This window comes from Carassius carassius, chromosome 2 (assembly GCF_963082965.1).
Source record: "Carassius carassius chromosome 2, fCarCar2.1, whole genome shotgun sequence".
NCBI classification, from domain to species: domain Eukaryota; kingdom Metazoa; phylum Chordata; class Actinopteri; order Cypriniformes; family Cyprinidae; genus Carassius; species Carassius carassius.
The window spans coordinates 47244273-47264703 of record NC_081756.1 but is presented as its reverse complement, the minus strand read 5'-3'; the positions used below and the strand labels follow the sequence as shown (position 1 = coordinate 47264703).

Genomic DNA, 20431 nt, shown 5'->3' with positions numbered 1-20431 from the left:
GGCATTGATGACTACCATGGCAGTGTGAAATATATGGTTCATAGTTGTCTCAAAATTAAAGGTGAGTCACTCATACTTAAATAACAAACAGTTAATTTTGCTGAAAAACATAATACACAGAACCGTGGCAACACAATGATGCAGTGGCACAGGAATACTGATGTTAATGAGATCAAAGGTGTTTGTAGAGCAATTTACACCAGCTTTAAAAGTGCCTCAAACAATCAGAATCAAGAACTGTCTGGAACTACATGTTTAATTTAATTTTTTTTAAACACTACAAGGCAGATAGATTAAAATCTTGAATCTTTAATGGGTAGCTTGATAAATAACATACAAGAGCTGGTACATACATTCTACTCAAATACTTATGTAACACAAACTGATATGTTTGAAAAAAAAATGTCTGACTTTTAAATAAATTTAATTGCCATTTATTTGAATCAATAAACCACTAAATTAGGCTATTTAGGATTTTGTATCACAATCTTGACTGTCTGGTGTCACAATTCCTCGATAAATGTCAGTGGCGTAACTGCAATAACTGCGAAATAACAATATACGTGTTGTACTCAGAACTTTTCAAGTCGTTTATGGCAAAACTATCAAAGCCACGCCTGTTTGTGTTCGACTTGGTCACGTCGGACTTAAATTCCAAAGTGGTCACGAGTTCTATGAGAACGTGCGCTTTTGCAATTTTTGAGATGTGCAAACCGAGCGAATCACATTTATGATCGCGGCATCTGCATCGTCATCTTACTTTTTTTTGTAGTTAGATCCAGATTTCTCTACAGTTGGTGTGGGTTGTAAAAGGCGCTAATATCAGATTTAAAAATCAGGCGAGCCGTAGACTACGTTTCACTTGGGTACCCTAGAGTTTTCTTAACTTAAGGTCTTTAATGCAACCAGGTTTAGTCCCATAAAGAACACGATTTTAATTGTTTATATTTAGTAATATTTATGCTGTAGGCAAAATGTACAGTATGGTATTCGAGTATTTTGCTTCTTGTGAATGACGTAGCCTACTGTAAGTGTTAGAACAAAGAAGGGCGTATACCGGTAGTTTCATTTTCACGCAAAGCTGAAGACCGTGGGGAGTTTTGTAACACCATTACATACAAAAAGTAATAGAATATTGTGCGTAAGTATTATTTTCATTTGGCGTTATTACTGGTTACTCGAGTAACGTTACAGATTTTAATTAGCCTATACTTTTTTCAGCTTTACAGAACAGATGTGTTAAGTCATGGCAGATTTTTTTCTCTCCTTTTTTCCTTAATGCAGCATACACACTACAGAGATCTGATCACTTGCTTTTTAAAAAAAATTGGACACAATGATATCTAGAATAATATTTTATAGGCTTAAATTATAATTTTAACACGTACACACACACTTGCATGCATTTGTGGTTTACGGGGACTCGCCATAGGCGTAATGGTTTTCAATATCGTTCTATCGGTTTTTTCTTTTTATATAATATTGCTATAGTTGCTGGCAGTGGCGGATCTAGAAAATTTTGCATGGGGGGGGGGGGCAAAGGGTTGGCAAGAGGTCTTGGCAGGGTGGCAGGGGTACATGGAATCCCTATATATGAATTGCTTTAAAAAAAAAAACACAAAAACACTTTTAAACTACAGTAGTTATTGTTTAATCATGCCCTTACACACTACAACGTTTTTTAATTCACAACACACACACCAGTTATGTTTAGACTACTTAATTCTATTGTATTTGTTATTTCCCCAGTTGTAACCTGGTTTCATTGCTGTGATATCTGAGAGGAATTGGATTTAATAGGACTGCTTAGGCTTAGCTAATGATCGATCTCCTAACTGGCACTGTATTGTGTGTTGTAACGTAACAGCCCAAACTAAAATTGGGTATTTTTATTTAAAGTAATTAATTAATTATTAAAGCGATATTTTGTATATATACAAAATATATATCGGCCCTAGCGCTGCCCCTCAATATTTTATATTTTTTATTAAGCTGTTCTTGTCTTTACTAAAATCAAAATCAGGCTAATCTAAGAGAAGAGTGCTCTTACAAATCACGAGGGAGCGATTTGACCGCTGATTTTGCCTAACGTAATAGACTCGCTGTTTTTGATGATGCTGAATCGTCTTTAGCATTCAATACATTCATTACAAATGTAACTTCAAGTTAAACGTGTGTTGAAACTACACCTGGGGAAACTCACTTCACCTTCAGAGGATCTGACCGGGGCAGCTCAGTCTCTGGTTGCAGGGCCACCGCACCGAAGCAGACTCGCTGTGTGTATGAGCCAGACTGAGCGAACGCCGCTCTGCACGTTTGAATCAGGGACGTAACTAAGTATTTGAGGGGCAGGGGAAGGAAGGGCGAATAATACATTTAAAATTAAAAATTAAATTGTTCACTTTTGGTAAATGTATTGGACATAGTGGTGGGTTGTTTTTGTAAGTACAGTTTTTGGATCATTAAAGTTAGGGGGGCAGCTGGGGGGGGCAAGGCTCTAGAGTGGGGGGGCACCTGCCCCCCCTTGCCCCCCTGTAGATCCGCCCATGGTTGCTGGTTAAAGAGGTGAACACTAGGTCTACAACTGACATAGGAAAGGTTAAATTATATGGACAGATTAATTATTAAAATATTTATAATACACATATGAATACATAGCCTATTTATATTAAATATGCATATTTTATATATAACATATTTTTTTATTAAATATATACATGCATGTGTGTTAATTTATAAATACACATTTGTTGCCCAACAATGGTGTTGTTGTATATTTCGTCCCAGTCTTTAGACTTGTTCTGTAGTTCACAACTACTTATATATATAAAAAAAAAAAAAAACATTAAAGAATGAGATGTATTAAATGTCCATAATGACAATAGTGTTTGACATCTCTCCACAGACTGAAATGAACATTTGAACATCCATGGCATTCCAGATAACATTTCCAATTCCAATTCCAATTCAGCCAGTACTTAGAAAAACAGACCCTCTAATAAAATGCATCATAGACAACAAGGCAGACAAACTTCGCAAAATAATAAGAGGCAGAGATATTAATGGATTGTACCCTTCTGAAGACTGGAAAGATGATGTTACTCCATTATCTGCAGCAGTTTTTTGCAGAAATGAAGAAATCTGCTCTTATCTACTTGGAGAGTCAGCTGATCCAAACAAACCCTCAACAAATGGACGAACACCTTTAGATTATGCAGCATTTACAACTGGAGTTTCACTGAGTATTGTGAAAAGATTACTTGCAGCAAAAGCTGATCCAGACGGACTTCAATTGTTTACTCCATTGCAATGTGCTGTTGATCGTGACCGTGAAGACATTGTGAAAGCACTTATAGAGGCTGGAGCTTCACCTGAAAGGAACTATAGGGTGAATCCAGAGCTTGATAAAAAAGTGGAGAGAATGATTAGTCGATTGTCTTCACAGAGTCAAGTGTTTGAGAAAGTACATCAGTTTTTCTCTCTTTCTTGTGCTGTAGGAATGAAGAATGAGATAGAAGTGTTCAGAATCTATAAGGAACATTTCTTTCAAGAGCATCCTTTCATTCATACAGTTTTGTTTGAGGTGTATTTTGGTGTCATTGGTAAGGGTGCGGAGCAGTATCATCAGAGTGCCATCAAGTGGTTAAAAGACACAAAGAGTGCAGACAGATACATTGAAGGAGTCATCAAACGCTTCCCAAGAATCCCCCAGAAACACTGGCCAAATGCACTGAATTGCTTATATGCTGCTTTGTGTGTCAGTGAAAGTGTTTCTGCTCCGGTATTCAGTGATCTTGTGCCAATTCTAACAAAAAGTCTTCAGCACTCTGGAAATGCACAAGGAGAAATAATAAATCATGTGATTCTTACTATACTCAATGTCATGATGCAGAAGACATCTGAGCAGAAACTGGGACTAAACCTTTCTGTCTATGAGAAGTTGTGCAAAAGTCTAATGCCTCTCACACGTCCTGATTATTCATGTCTGATTAGAGTTTGGACCTATGGACTGTTTGCTTATATATATGACATTGCTCCTAAACTTGTAGCATTGACCTCTGTCCCAGAGATGATACTTAACACTGCAGAGATAGAGATGGATGCAGTCATGAAAAAAAAATTGCAAAAGTTGGATGAATCACTGAGACATCCAGCGGGTTCGAGTGCAGTGGATAGTTTATGTGAGGAGACTGCAGCTCTGTCAATAAGCAGCAAGAAGAAGAAAAAGAAAAAGAAAAAGAAGAAAAATATCCAGCAAGAGGTGGGATCACAAGAAGGTGAAGGTAAAGAACCTTGTCAAGACACTGTAGTGACATCCATTGAGGAATCAAATTCCAGTGTGCAGCCATTCATACAACCTGAAGAGAGCCCAAATATCCCAAGAAGGTGGCATCAAATCAGCCGTCGTTGGAGGTCCAAGCTTGAGAAGCTAGCTAACATTGATGCTAGCAAAACATACAGACTGGGAAACCTTATGCTTGTTCTTGACCATGAATTTCTGATTGCTAAAGGAAGTGATGGAACGCAGGTTTTCCTTGGTTTGAAGGATGACGGCACTGAGGTGGCTGTGAAACGAATGAACAGGTTTAATTACCAAGACCTTAAAAATGAGGAGGAATTTCTACGACTTCCAGAACTTGAGAGTCCCTCCATTGTGCGATATGTGGACTTTGCAGAGGATATGCATTTTGGGTACCTTGTTCTTCAGCTTTGTGAGTACACACTGGAGGAATATATCCAAGATCACTTACCAGATGACAGCGCTGAGAGATCTTTGGTTCTGAAGAAGCTGGTGAAGGAAGTTCTTGACAGCTTACAGGTTTTACACGACCAGCAGACCAAAGTGCTCCATCGAGACATCAAACCCCAGAATGTCCTGATTGGTAGGATCTTAACTTCTGTGATTAAATTAATTAGAATCCTTTTTCAGAAATAATTTTAACTTTTTGTATGTTACAGACATAAAAGGACAAGCCAAATTGGCTGATTTTGGCATAAGTCGTCGACTGAAACAAGGCGAAACCACTTTACGAACAAGCATTGCTGGAACTAGATGCTGGAAGGCAAAGGAAACCATTAATGAGAAAGTCAACACTGGCTACAAGAGGAGCTACGACATTCAGGTGTTCAATATTTAATTAACTCAAAGTTTGCTAAAATTGTACTAATTACTAATAATTCTGAATTAACAATGTTCCCTGATTGAAGGTTGCTGGGATGTTAATCTACTACATTCTCTCTGGAGGACACCATCCATTTGGTGAAGCTGTGGATTGTGAGTACAACATTTCACGAGGAAGATACTCACTGGAAGTTCTGGATGATGATGTAGCGAAGGATCTCGTCGAGTGGATGATCAATGAAAATCCAAATGAGAGACCAACTGTGGAGCAATCCCTCGCACACCCCTTCTTCTGGACTGATGACACGTACAATATGATCATTGCTCCCAATATGTTCCATTTAAGGCTAAGACAATTTGTTTTCAATCACAATTTATTTGTGTATAATTTTTAGACTCTATATAATAGATGGTAGAGCTGATTGTATAATGTTTCTGAAATCGTCTCAGGAGAGTGCGGTATCTGAAAATATTGGGAAATGAGAAAGAGGCTGAAAACTGCCGTAAAGCAGATGAGGAGCTCCTTAATGCCATTGCAAAATACAGCGAGGGGAAGAGCTTTTCTGAATGGAAGAGTAAAGTAAGTCGACCTTGCTTCTAATTGAAGTTTAATTGAAAGCTTAAATCTTTAATTAGTAATGTGGAAATTCATTGTTCACTCTCAAACTATTGTTTTCACAGTTGCCTTCTGAGCTTGTGGAGAAACTGGACAGTAAGAAGAAAGCCTATCCTGAGAATACACTGGGCCTGCTGCGATTTATACGCAACCTGCATGAGCATTAGTGAGTTACAGGAATAACTGGCAATGGAGAGTTGAAATACAGAAAAAAAAATGTTGCATGAAATCCTGGCCTGGTAATGTGTTGACAATGCAAGATGAAGTACAAAAAAAACTAGCAACAAATCAAGTATGATCAACAGGCAGAAGGAGAGAAGTATCAAAGAATTGTATGAAAACTCATTCAGTTTAAGTATTTCTTGCACAATAATGTGTTTTTTGTGATTCTCTCCACAGTAAAGCTGAAGCTGTGAAAATCAACCTGATGGCTTTATTTCCGGATCTATTTGGGAGTTTGTACATTTTTGCTAAAGAGAGAGGATGGAACTCCAGGGAAAGTGTTCATATGGACATCAAATCGGCTTCATGAACGTCATTGCAACAAAGTGACTAAGCATAAATATTGAACATTTACACAGGAAAGCTTTTAAGTAGCTTTTTTCCCCCAGTTACCTAAATACAGATAATTTAATCTTTAAAAAAATATATTTTGTTACGTAAATCTTTTACATAATTAAAAAAAAAATGATATGAATACATTTGTAATATGTTGTACTTGCATGCAATTTACGTTTTTACGACCTTCTGTGGTGGTGTTTGTTGCCGTTTAGTCTTTTTAGAGAAAAAAAGAGTGCTTTATAACCTCGTGAGTCTGGGATTGGCGGAGAAACTCATGATGATGTCATTTAAAAATTACTCATAATCACATCTTGGTTGGTAATTTATTATAATGTGACAACTGCTCATAACATTACTGTGAAATGTCCCATCACGAACATTCAGTGCTATGCAGTAAGATTCAGAGAGGTTGGTTGTTATATATTTTTATGTGTTAAGAAAGTTTTTATTATGCAAATAATGTGCCAAATATATAATGGCTCATCTGGTTTAAACCAAATGTTGATCTATTCCTCTTAACTGACCTTTGTAGTCTTCATACGTTTCTCCTAATTTGTGTTTTTCGCCATCTACTGGTTGGATTTATTCAATACCGCTCTAAAATAAAAAAGAAACTGCCTTTAATTGCACATTGTTTGATAGATTCTCTACTGAAAAGTCTCAGTTTCTCCCTCACGCCGCACTAATGTTGAGCACCTCGCCGCTGGGTCAGAGTTTGACAGACCCGGATCTTGTGCACCAGCTGACCGAGAGAGTAAACACTGACTGAGAGGAAGGAAGAAGTTTCTGCTCTCGGATCCAGAAAGCTCGCGAAAGGCTACGGTTTGCAAACGTTATATCATCGCCAAACGCTGGCGGAGATGACCTCGTCCAAACGAAGTGAAAGTGACTGGCAAGGTTTAGTGAACGAGGTGAGTGCTGCTTCACTAAAACATGAAGAGGAGGAGGAGGAGGATGATGATGATGATGACGACCGTTTCCATATGGCGCTGCATCGCCACCCACCTGAACTCAAAGATACACAATACACACGCGTTTGTTAAAATATTTAGGAGAAATCACATGTGTGGTGTGTTGGAGAGGTTTGGCGCTGTCTGAAGTGTCAGTTTTATAATCAAAACTGTCTAAAATTAGACGTTTAAACGGGTTAAAATGTACCTCATATAAATGGACTAAGACCATATCCTCGTGATATTATAAGAAAGGAAAAATAAACAGTTAAAAGCATGAATAAAAATTAGAAACATTGATTTTTAGTTGTTTTAGCTCGTTATAATTGGGTAATTTTTCAGTCAAATTTCAGAAAATTGGTTGTTTTGGCTTGTTTGAGTTATCTTTGAAGTTAGCGAGGAACCACTGGTGAAATGATAAGTCACTTTAAAACAATATTTATAATTTTAATTATTTATTTTTAGGTTGTAAATTAAAGGAGTAGGCCTATTGGAATATATTTTATAATTTGTATTGGAGAAAATTATAATTGGGCCATTCTTTCTCAAATCAGCCAAATATAAACCAGCTAAATATTTGGATAGTGCTTATATTTCTTTTCTGAATAAAGGCCAAGATGAATACCTAAAATGTCATGAATGAATATTGTTTTGCTGAATTGTTTTCTCGTTTTCAGTTTAGATGAAATGTGTGTTTTATTCGAGTAAATGTTTGGTCATATCCCAGTCTTAAAAATCCATCCATCTATCAGTCTTTCTGTCTCTATCTTATCTAATATAGCTTAAATATAATGCATTTTTTTTTTGCTATCATTTTTTATTTTGTGCCTCATTTCTACAGTTCTTAATATGCAAACGTAAGCTGGAGAGCAAGAAGGACGCCCTCCTCATTCTGTCCAAAGAGCTGGACAGCTGTCAGCAGGAGAGAGACCAGTACAAACTGATGGCCAACCAGCTGCGAGAGACGCACCAGAGCTTGAAGAAGAAATACAGAGAACTGATTGTGTGTCTCTGCATGCTTACTATGCGTTATGTCTCTTTAAAGCTTTCTTAGCTTCATAGTTCATCAGTATGTTTTGTAATGAATTTCAGGATGGTGACTCTTCACTTCCTCCGGAAAAACGTAACCAGGTCGGTTGATGATTGTGATATTTATTTACACTTAAGTTCTTGCAAGAAATTACTATCTCCTTCTCTCTGCATTTCTGTCTCTCTCTCTCTCTTTCTCAGGTCAATCTGGCTCAGTTGTTAATGGATTCGAGGGAGAGAAATAAGAAGCTAGCTGACGAGATAAAGGAACTGACTCAGAGGCTCAGCGAGACACAGGGAGATAATAAGGTACCCATAAAACTATACTAAACCAGATCGGTTTCCGTCCAAAGATGTGAATTAACTTGTGCACAAAATAATGATAAAATATTGGTTTTCAGGTGCATGTTAAGATTTTATGCATACAGTATCTTGGAGTTTTTTTTGTTTTGTTTATGCAGCATCCTGTATTTTGCATGAAAATGGATAGAGCATAGCTAATGATATACAAATAAATAATAAGCTTTTCAACACCCTGCTGTCATCTTCCCTTCACAGCTGTTAAGAATGACCATCACCAAACAGAGGCTCGGGGACGATGAAGTCGGGGTCAGACATTTCCCCGCTCATGAGCGCGAGGACCTGGTCAGGCAGCTGGAGAACGCAGCACTGCATGTGTGTCTTTAAGCGATTAGGTTTTATATGATTCCCCTCCTCTTTTATTGCACTTCTTGCAAGTACAGCACTCTGTGAGAATATCCACTGGTGTTATTATTTTAAGAGAGAAGAACTTGAACACAGTCTGAAGACGCTGAGCGATGAACTGCAGGATGTAAAGGCAGAGAGGAACGTGTTTAAGGAGAAGGCTGAGCGTCTCAACCTCGAGCTGAACCACATCCTGGGAGGCCAGGAGAAGCGCATCATCGATGTGGACGTGCTCTGCATGGAGAACAGGTCAGGGAGTGTTAATGTCGCTCGTCAGATCTTCATTACTGTATGTGTAATGCAGTGGTTCTCAACCATTTGAACTCCAAGGCCTCCTCATTGGTTTCCTCTAGTATATCTGCTGTAATGAGTTTTGTGTCATTTACAGAAATTAGGTCTGTTCATAGATATAATAGAAAATAAGTACATAATAATTACGATTAAAGTAAGTTTTTAAGAGCTGAATGTCCTTTAGGGATCACACTTTTTAAACCATTGAGTTATAAGAACTATTAATAAAAATAAAACAGAAACTATATATCCCTTTTTCCAGAGTTAGGCTGAATTACACACTGCTTTGAGTTTTTCGTGCAACAAAAGGTTTTGTTTTAATTGCAGATACTTGCAAGAGAGATTCAAACAAGTTCAAGAGGAGGTCGGTCTGTTGAAGAGTAACATTCAGAAATATAAGGTAAGGCTGAAGGTTTAATCAGAGTTTAAGTTGCACAGCTTTAATATTGCATTGTACTATTTCACTGCATTGGCAATATCGCTGGATATTTTATAGACCGCTCTGGATCGCAGAAGAAACCCTGAGATCGGTGGGAAGTCTAACAGCAGAGCACTTACTGGAGTCCTTTCTCCTAAACAAGGTGCTCGGGTCATGTGATCGCTTTAGCCTTAGAAGCTTAAAGAACTGAAATGACAAGGAAGTGAAGAAATGTTGCTATTCAGCAAATCATATGAGTGAATTCACTTGTGTAGATGTATTCACACCTGTGTTCCTGATGATTGCAGTGCAGGGTTTGTTGTCAGAGGACAATGGTTGCAGTTTACCAGCCACACCTCAGTCGATCTCAGACCTGAAGTCTTTAGCCACAGCCTTACTGGAGACCATTCATGAGAAGAACATAATCATTCAGCACCAACGACAGACCAACAGGTTCGTTTCTAACTGCTTTTGTTTTATCATTCACCACAAAACTTTACATTTACAATAATACTTTCTTGTAAAACAGTCTTGAATAATCTCTTTCATTTACATCATTTTATATCATTTATATGGATACCTGCAGGTTGCATATGCAAAATTATAAGAAAAATATGTCTCATGTTATAATAGTGATCATATGTACTGAGTTAATTCTATTGTGCTTTATAGAATTCTGGGAAACCGAGTTGCTGATTTGGAGAGAAAGCTGAAGACTCTGGAAATTTCAGGGTTTTGGAGTCTCCCCGGTGAGCGTTTCTTAAATGTTGATCACGTTATTTGTTACACTTGTTCTTTTTTTGGCTTGTGTTAATTACTATTTTTACCCGTATACCTATTGACTATCTACCTTTTTGTTAATAGGATAAAATCATAGCATTGAATATAAGTAATTACTGTATATTGTAGTTCATATATTTTAAAAGTACTTATGTAAAAGTACTTATGTTTAAAAGTAAACATGAAATTACATATACAGATGTACTTAGGTTCTGCTTAAGTGGGCCAAAAATTCACTTGTGTCCAAAAACATTATGTGTCCAAAAACATTAATTTCACAAGATTATTCTCTTGAATTTATATTATTTTTGTGATAAGCACTGTTTTTAAAAGTATAAGTATGCTTAAGTGTACTTCCTTTTTTTCTTTTCTTCAAGGGATAGCCTTTAGCTGTTTTTTATGGAGTAAATTTGTTAGTGTAACCACTCGGTTTACAAATATCAACACTTTTGACAACTCCCTTATGACTGAAACTATTATTTTGGGAGTTTTTGTCAAGCTCTCTTCAAGGATCAGCACAGAATGTTCAAACATTTCATTAATAATAAGCAGCATTCATAGCATTATGATGAGATATGATGCTTTTTAATTCATTTAGCAGGTGTCCTTAGTGTGTTAAGGATAAATGCATTCACGCCACATTTGTCAATGTCTGTGGTACTCGCCAGTTTCCTTCCAAAAATATATGGGACGACTGACATTGATTTGTGAAATCACTCGCCAGCTATTCTTCAGCGTCAGGAAGCAGCCAGAAACAGTCAGTCATCATGTGACAGTGATGCTAGATTTCTGAACCGCGCTCAGAACTGTCATCATCTCCTCTTATTGTATTTAAAACCATTGTGTTGATGGGTAAATTAATAAAGGAATAGTTCACCCAAAAATTACAATTTACTTATCATCAGGCTTTGCAAAATTTAGATGAGTTTGTTTCTTCATCAGATTTGGAGAAATGTAGCATTCCATCACTTGCTCACCAATGGATGCTCTGCAGTGAATGGGTGCCGTCAAAATGAGAGTCCACACAGCTGATAAAAACATCACAATAATCCACAAGTAATCCACAGCACTCCAGTCCATCAGATAAAAACGTCTTAATGATGGATTTGTTTCTTACAAACACGCAGTTTTTCACTTCTCAAGACATTAACTGACTGTCATTCTGACGGCACCCATTCACTGCAGAGGATCCACTGGTGAGCAAGTGACTTGGCAAAGCACCACTAATGAACAGATTTTAGTTTAAGTTCAGAGTCCTTCATTAATATGATATATGATTGTGATATATGATGATGCTTATATGATCGTTTAACAAGTGTTTGGCCTGCTTTTCTAAAAAAATCATTCAAGCACCAGCTTCATGAGAAGTGCTTACAGTCTCCATCCACAAGAGGACAGTAAAGCACTTCGACTGAAGCACAGATCAGACGCTCACATGTCATAAGACTGTCGTTCAGCCGCCATAAAACTGACAAGCATCCATTACTGAAACTGATTGCCCACATTACAAACACATTTGGGGAATGTGGTATTATTAGAGAACTTTGTGGATGAGAGAGAGGATCACAGCTCAGTCTGTGAACGTGATTGAATGGCAGAGTCGGTGGCTTTTGCAGAAGCTAACTGGAGAAATCAGTTAAAGGTGCACTGGCTAGTTTTTTCCTCATTAAAAAAGTTTGAAACTTGAAAGAATAGTGATTTTGGTAATTATGTTGAAAGTGATGTGCACTCGCATGAGATGAAGACTTAAAAATTATGGTTTATTTTACATGGGGTGAGTGTCCTCATGGGGGCAGACATGTTGAGATCACATGACCTTGATTTATGTTTATTTTCACTTGGACATCTGGTCTCAAAATAAATAAATCATTTAACAGAGCGATAACTAATGCTTTTATGTGAAGCGTCCTCCATGCCAGTAGGTGTCAGTATAAGGCATAGTGGCCAACATGACAAAAAAGAAAATGCTTAATTGTGTTGAATGTGCACTTATTCTGCACTTCAATTCTTGAAAAAGGTTATTTTAAAAGCTGTATTGGCAGATAATGCAATATTAATTAAATAAAAGGCCACTTAAGTAACTTAAGGAGAGACCCTTTCATGACTTTTTCTTAACACACTTAAGTACACTTTTAAAAAGTGCACTTTGTAATATCAAATTAAAAGTTTTACTTTAAAGTACTTTTTAAAAGATTTTTTTTATAATCTTTTGTTGTGCTTTGTAGAAGTACACTTATTTTTAAGTGTTGACTAAAATATGTTACATGTAAAGTACTTAATTTTAACTGTAGTGTGTTATTTTAAAGTTAATACATTGTAAACATACAAATTTACATACAACACACATACAAATACATTGTAAACATACATAAATTACAACATTATTACAAATGTTAAATACTGTGTATTTTTATTAAATGTATACAAATAAAAACACATGCATGTATATGTTTAAGAAAAAATGTTGTTGATATATTAAATATATTGATATATAATATAAAAATAAGAATATAAATATATAAATGTATGTACATGCAAATATTTTTATACATATACTGTATGTGTGCGCTGTATACATATGTAAACAAAAACTTTTATTTTAGATTAATTGTGATTAATCATTTGATAGCGCTAATATAAATTAAACGTTTAAAAAGAAATTGCACTAAAGTTTATTTTAGTTTACCATAAATTATTGATATTTCTCAAGCAACAGAAGTCATTTTGACATTACATATAAAAACGTGCTTTTGTAGTCCTACTTAAGTGGGTCAAAAAACACTCTAAAAATGCATTTATTATAAACTTAAACTAGAACATATTTTCATTTAATTGCAATTAACATGCAGTTAAGTGTCGGAAAACATTACATTCAGGTCACACTTAATTATATATATATATATATTTTTTACTATATTATCTCATTTTAAAAGCATTCCAAAGTGTACTTTTTTTAACATTACTTTTAACAAGGGAACATGGACACAAAATGAATGCACCTTTATTTCCAGAGAGAGTTTTGGACATATTTTTTTTTCATGTTGTCTGTTTAGGTGACAGGCTGTACTTGTTTCCTTGTTCCCCGTCAGAACAGCCTGTCAGGCTTAAACTTGTTTTCCCCTCACGACTCTTTGTAGCTGCCATCGCAATGACAAAACAACGCGTGAGAGAGATCATTTCTTGTTTGAAGTTTCCCAGAAGTCACCATGAGAGGAATTTAGCGGCAACTTCTGTGGCTTCCGAGCCGTACGACGTGACTCAAAGCTCGGTTTGTCCATAAAGCTAGATGGTTTTGTTCCCCGGTGTGCTGCGGGACAAGCAGAGAATGAACGGATGGTTCACCTCTCATCCATCCATCCTGCTTTGTACAGCGCCGCAGTGAAGCTCCATGCTGCTCGGCATACAGAATAAACTGGACTTTTTAAATAAGCTCAGACGCCGCGCTCCATAACACAACAATGACCTTTTCAAACAAAGAAAGTTGAGCGAAAAAGCATCATATCAGTGCCTCTTAAAAATAAAGCCTTTCTTGAGATCTTCATGAATTGTTCCCAAAAAGTTTGGACATTTTAACAAGAATAGTTCAAACAAAAATGGACATTTTGTCAGTATTTACTCATCTCATGCTGTTCCAAACACGTATGACTTTCTGTGGAACACAAATGAATGATATGACATAAAGCCAGACATAAAAATAGATAGTCTGAAAAAAAAATAATAATGTGTGTATATATATATATATATATATATATATATATATATATATATATATATATATATATATATTATAAACACAGGCTTTTATGGCACAAATAGTATGATAAAGTGAGAATATGGTGGTGTGATAGCTTATAATGTAAATCAATGAGGTATTTATAACAGTACTGTTTAGCAGACTGCTTAAATAAAATGCATTTCACTCTATATCTCCCAATAATATATCTTAGTAAGATTTTTTTTTACATGTTTATAGTTTTAGAATCAAAGCTGTGTAGTTATTATTTTTATTAATAAAATGCGATGCAATACAACGAGGATTGAAAGATGAACAAACAAACATTCTTTAAAAGTCTAATGACCGTTATATACTCACATTTAAACAATTTTTCAAAAAATAAAAGCTCTCACAGCTAAAAGACATGTGAAGCTCGATCTGAAGGTGAACGTTTGTACAATTATATTAAAAGGCCTTTTGAATCTTAACAAGAATAAACTATCAATCAGATAGTTTTCAACAGGTCTTCAACAAAGTTTGATCATGTTGATCGTTTAGAGGCCGTGGAAATATGAGACAGGTTATAGAGGCTATAGTTCTGCTCTTCTGTTTATTATATTTCACAGCACAGTGGCCCTAGAAAGCGGCGTTTAAAGGGATCAGACAGTGTTATGATGGCTCCAGCGTGTAGTGCTCAGTCCCCTGTGGGAAACATATGGTATTAACCTGTGATGCATGCAGCCAGTACTAATGAAGACAGATGAGGGCGGCTGTAGTCTTCCAGTGGCCCGTCTGATTCATTTCACCATATAAAACCCTCACCTTTTGTGTGGGAGAGCTGGGTAGATTTTGGATGAAATCCTCCAGAGTTTTAATATTCTTTGCGAAGGCAGTACAGAAACTGCATCTAACTCCTTTAACTGTTAGATGCTGCAAATAATGCATTTACACGGGAAGATTAAGTATGAATATAGAGCTATTGAATTCAATATAATGTACAATGTGACGTATAATAAATGCTTTTTTGCTGTTTCATTTACACAAAAATAAAGTTCTTGTTCTGTATGACACTAGACACTTTGGTGGTTCACAAATGCATATTTTTGTGCTGCTTTTATGCAACATTGCATTTTTATACCACATCATTTGCATACATCATAAGTCTTAAGCCAGCTACTCCGTAACAGATTTAAACTGACTTTAAATAAACTGTAAAAATTTTAAATCAATTTTAATTATTTTTTATTTTATTTTACAAAATTACATATTTTGTCATTTTTATAAGGTTTACAATCCATAATGTTTTTTTTGCATTGAAAAACTAATTTATTTGTATGTAATTAAAATGAATTGACACATCATTTTACATATACAATTACTTACTGTTTGCATACTATTTACATATTTTGTCATTTTTTTATAAAAGTAATTTTATTGGAATGTATGGAAAAATCTAAATATATATAAAAATTGTTTTCATTACAATTCAGTATTTACATTTAACTCATTTATTAATATGTGTTAATATGCAATTAATTTACATATACATATACATTTATTTTAAAACGAATATGTATAAATGTTTTAAAATAAATGTTGATTTATACAATTACACATTTTATAAGACTTACAACCCATGTATTTTAGGCAACGTTTTTATTTTACACCTAATTTGCAGCAGAAACACATCTACTCCACAATATAATTAAAATGACATTAAAACTGCATTTTATTATTTTTTACATTTACAAAATATATTTTTATTCACACAATATGTAATTAAGTAATAATTAATTATTGCAGACAATATAATATTCAATTATTAAATAAAAGGCCACTTAAGTTTATTTAAAGTGCAATTTGGAAGTTTTGATTTAATGTACATTGCAAACCATTGTGTGTATCTATGTATATATATATATATATATATATATATATATATTAAATGAAACAATGTGTAATGTAGTGTTGTTTTATATTTTGAATAATCTATTTTTATTTGTTTAAAATGTACAAAACTGCAACTTCATTACAAAAGTGTAAATGTATTTAAACACGAAATACAAGTTTCAATGGAAATGCTATTAAAGTATATTTTAGTTCATCATAAATGCTTGTCAGTAAATTCGATGGTACACTTTAGCCACATGTGACCCTGGAGCACTAAAGCAGTCTGAAGTCTCTGGGGTATATTTGTAGCAATAGCCAAAAATACATTGTATGGGTCAAAATTATTGATTTTTCTTTTATGCCAAAAATCATTAAGAAATTAAGTAAAAATCATGTTCCATGAAGATATTTTGTAAATTTCCTACCGCAAATATATCAAAGCTTTATTTTCGATTACTAATATGCATTGCTCAGAACTTCATTTAGACAACTTTAAAGGTGATTTTCTCAGAATTTAGATTTTTTTTTTTTTTTTTTGCACCTTCAGATTCCAGATATTTAAATAGTTGTATCTCAGCTAAATATTATCGTAAAAAAATGACCCCTGTGACTGGTTTTGGTCACATTTATTTATTCTAAGTAGTTTTTTTTTGTTTTGCTTTAAATGTGAAGTTGTACATCTGGTCATATGAGAGAGCCTCCACTGCCTGTTGTTAGTTTGCTTTGAAAGCAGTCCTTTCTCCCTGTAACTCACTGTAACTGATGAACGCTCATCTCTGTGATGTTCAACAGGAGGCGGTGATGCCATCGCTCTGACCGCCGCTCCTCTGTCCTCCAGCCACCGTCCACAGAAAACCACTAGCCCTCGACCCGCTGCAGGTGAGCCCTGTAACGGTGTGTAACCAAATCTGCTATTTACTAATGGTCTCTCCAAAAGACTGCAGAGCTGTAATTAGCTGATTCTCTGAGCGGCCCACCCCTCCCGTCCCTTCACGCTCGCTCTCATTGGTCAGATCATCCGACCGTCCAGTCCCTCTCAAATGCCGTGGCATTTAGCAAATGTTACTGAAATCTTGTTCGCTGACATTCACCAACTTTTAGGGCGTGTTTTGCAGTCGGCACTGCCCCATTAATATGGATGGCGCTGCGTAAAGCTGTATTTGGCGTTCCTGTCGACCCACAAATAAGCCGCATGCGGTGTTTAACCTTTTAGCTGAATGCTGTCCAACACGGGTCAGTAACCCAGCAGACGTCACGCTCTTCTCCCGGCTGGGTGCCTGAAAACTCAGCCTTTCATCACGGGAATGAATTACATTTAAAAATATATTACAGTGGTAATAGAATAGTATTACGTTTTTAATGTATTTTTAGTCAAATAAATGCATCATAAGAATATACAAAAATTGTCTTGAAACAAAAATCTTAATTATTTTTTTAAACTTTTGATATAAGTGCTTTGCCCCACCTGTTTTATTATTTTTTTTATAAGAATTACGAATACGTTCAGAGTAATACTTTATTAATTAGAGGTATAAAAATATTATGACATCCCATTTCCAATACAAAATAAAAAAGTTCATTGTGACTTTTTATTTCATAATTAAACTTTTTTTCTAGCAATTCTGAGATATAAACCGCGGTGGTAAATCACTCATTAGCTGTGTGTCATTAGCGTGGCTCTAACACGGTGACCACTCATCTTCTCTGTCTCCTGATTGGCTCAGATGACAGGACAGGAAGAGGAGGGCCGTCGCCGAGGGAACAGGACACAGCTGGCGATGACATGTGGCTCGCTCCAGAGCAGGTGGACACACCTGTCACTCCTGACATCGACACTGGGAGGCAGACGAATGAGGTGAAGGAGGGTCCTGTGGCCGTCTGCCCAAAAACACGTTCCGGTCGGGAAGCAGAGGGAGGCCCGTGTGTGGAAGAGGGAGAGGTTTTGGGGGAGCTCTGTCTGATGGCGGAGGAGGCTGAGGATGCAGCTTTAGCTCTGGATCCTGCACAACTACCTTCAGTTACTCTTGAGCAAACCGCTTGGGACAGAGCCGACTTTCAAGCCTCTGTCGGGCTGCCGAGAGCTCGCTTTGACCACATTCTGGACGGTTCCTCCAGTAAGAAGGAGCCTGTTGAGCAAAGTGACTCTGTTCTGATATAGAAGGAGATGAAGGTCTGAAGGGTTTGAAAATGCCTAAACGTTGCAATTTATTGGTCAGATAAATAGCAGATGAATAAAACTATCCACATTCCATACAGTATGTAATATTGAGGCAAAAAAATAAAAATTCATTCACTGCAAAATAAATCAATACAATCCGTCACATTTTTATTGCTAGTTAAATAGGTTGTGGGTAGCATGGGTGTAGTGTCATAGAGAGGGTCACCAGTGCTATTTATAAAGATGATCTGTTTACAGTCGGCCATTATTAAAACATTCAACGAACATAAGTGTCTGATCAAATATTCAAATAATAATTTCTAAAAGGTACATTTTTTTAAAATGAAAACGAGATTACCCATAGTCTAAGTTCACATTGCCCTTATATATATATATATATATATATATATATATTAATTTTTCTTTGGTCCTATTAGACAAGAAACCCTGCATTTGTACAGAAGGATGCGTGCATACACTTGAATTATTCTCTTTGAAACACAAAGAGATTCGAGGCAGGTGAGAGGGTGAAGTCTTGCGGGATTCATTTTACAGGACCACCTGCATAAATGAGGAAAATAATAGATTTTGATGGTAAATTTTAATTTTATTTTCCATTTTATTTTTCTCTGAACTGTTCCTTTAAGTAATGTAGTAACAGCTCAAAGGGCTTTAGAGTTTTGTTGCTGTGATCTAAGCAATGGGAGTAGTAAATATAGTTTGGCTCATAAGCTCATATCAACCGTTATTGAAGGACCAAACACAATCCCGATTCATACTTTATGCATAAACATTATTAGTTCAAGCACTAATCCTGAACTTAAATCTGTTCTCTCAGCCGATGGCGTCCTCTCACAGCAGAAAGTAATTCATTGCATCCAATTATTTCAGCGCTTTTCTGTTCAAGAGCACTGTCCCAAATAAAGCTTAAGAGGAACCGCACGGAGCATTGCGTTTTATCCCCTTTTTTATATCCTGTTTGATTTGTTTTTGCCTTGGGACTCGAGGGATCTTGTCTGTTTGTGGTTGTTCATTACAGATCACGAAACCGAGTCTCTCAGTGGCCAGGAAAACTTCTCGACTTATTCAGATATTATTTACTAGTGAGTTGGCCGCTTTTAATTGTTTTGATAGCTTCTTTTGGGATCTAATTGATAATATGCTCTTTATTTATTTTATTTTTTTAATGGCTCATACTACAAAGTATGACACGCTCAAATAAGAGCATTGTAATCTAATTGCAAGAATAATGTTAATGCACTAATGTTAATCAGGTGAACAGTTATGCAATGTGATATTTGGCCCAGTTGCACATAATCTGCTCAAAATAATTGTGCAGAATGGGAACAGAAGCAGCTTTTGTCACAGTGGTACAGCAGTTGAGACCTTTTTAAGAGCGCATTTATGACCTCTTTTGGCTAAACTCATCCATGTTTAAATGATTTGTCTAATATATATATATATATATATAATGTTATTAGAATTCCATAGATTTATTTCCATTACAAACACTATGGTCCCACTTTATATAAGGTGTCTAACTAGTACTTGTATATATTGTGTTCATGTTGAAGGCACAACATACACTGGGTTCAACACAATTATTAAAGGTCTCTTTTAATGTTTCTGAATATCTTCCTGGGATCCAGCCATTTAAAAAAAATAGTTTAGACCATACATGCCACAGTTGTAGTCTTTCTTTTCAGAAACATTTGTGTGTTCGCCATGTCAACTTCCTTTAGTAAATGGGTAAATCCTACCTGTGGCTCAGTGGTAGTGCATTGTGTTAGCAGTGCAATAGGTTTTAGGTTCGATTCCCAGGGAACACATTAGGTTAAAAATGTTAGCCTGAATGCATTGCTAGTTGCTTAGGATAAAAGTGTCTGCTAAATGCATTAAAAAATAGTCATGTGTTTGATTTGGGAGACAGACTAAATGTACAGAGCTGAAGGACCAAGGACTATTTGAAGACCAAGATTAGGAAACATACACTAAAATATATAAATTTTCTTGATGGTGGAAAGCTGAGCGAAAGATTGGCTTCAAGATTTGGTAATAATATAGCATAATGAAAGATTCAGAAGCAATTTTTAAAAGGTCATTTTTGACCAGGAACACCAAATTAGGAAAAAGAGTTACATTAGTTGTTAGTTGTGTTGTGCTTTAATTGGTAGTCATCGAATTGATTTTTCTGAG

At 35.8% G+C, this 20431-nt stretch overlaps 3 protein-coding genes across 5 annotated transcripts in view; all 3 read left to right on the top strand.

The window, feature by feature from the left end:
* The window catches only part of aco1 (aconitase 1, soluble), a 109554-nt gene that overhangs the window by 88647 nt on the left and 476 nt on the right, over window positions 1–20431 (top strand). The gene's annotated exons all lie outside the window — the stretch shown is intronic.
* LOC132110867 (uncharacterized) lies at window positions 1074–6333 on the top strand. Of its 2 annotated transcripts, none has more exons than XM_059517908.1 (7): window positions 1074–1137; window positions 2906–4883; window positions 4960–5123; window positions 5209–5429; window positions 5573–5702; window positions 5804–5904; window positions 6138–6333. In XM_059517908.1, the coding sequence occupies exons 2-7, from the start codon at window positions 2930–2932 to the stop codon at window positions 6268–6270; spliced, it is 2703 nt and encodes a 900-aa protein (XP_059373891.1). In that variant the 5' UTR covers window positions 1074–1137; window positions 2906–2929; the 3' UTR covers window positions 6271–6333. The 2 variants fall into 2 exon arrangements, with proteins under 2 accessions (XP_059373891.1, XP_059373882.1); XM_059517899.1 differs by having other exon boundaries at window positions 1078–1141.
* On the top strand, window positions 6428–18390 carry ccdc149a (coiled-coil domain containing 149a). 2 transcript variants are annotated; one of them, XM_059517921.1, is made up of 13 exons: window positions 6429–6707; window positions 6942–7210; window positions 8091–8252; window positions 8342–8380; window positions 8480–8587; window positions 8837–8953; window positions 9060–9232; window positions 9602–9674; window positions 9771–9855; window positions 10001–10145; window positions 10365–10441; window positions 16870–16956; window positions 17802–18390. In XM_059517921.1, the coding sequence occupies exons 2-13, from the start codon at window positions 7160–7162 to the stop codon at window positions 18233–18235; spliced, it is 1551 nt and encodes a 516-aa protein (XP_059373904.1). In that variant the 5' UTR covers window positions 6429–6707; window positions 6942–7159; the 3' UTR covers window positions 18236–18390. The 2 variants fall into 2 exon arrangements, with proteins under 2 accessions (XP_059373915.1, XP_059373904.1); XM_059517932.1 differs by lacking the exon at window positions 16870–16956 and having other exon boundaries at window positions 6428–6707.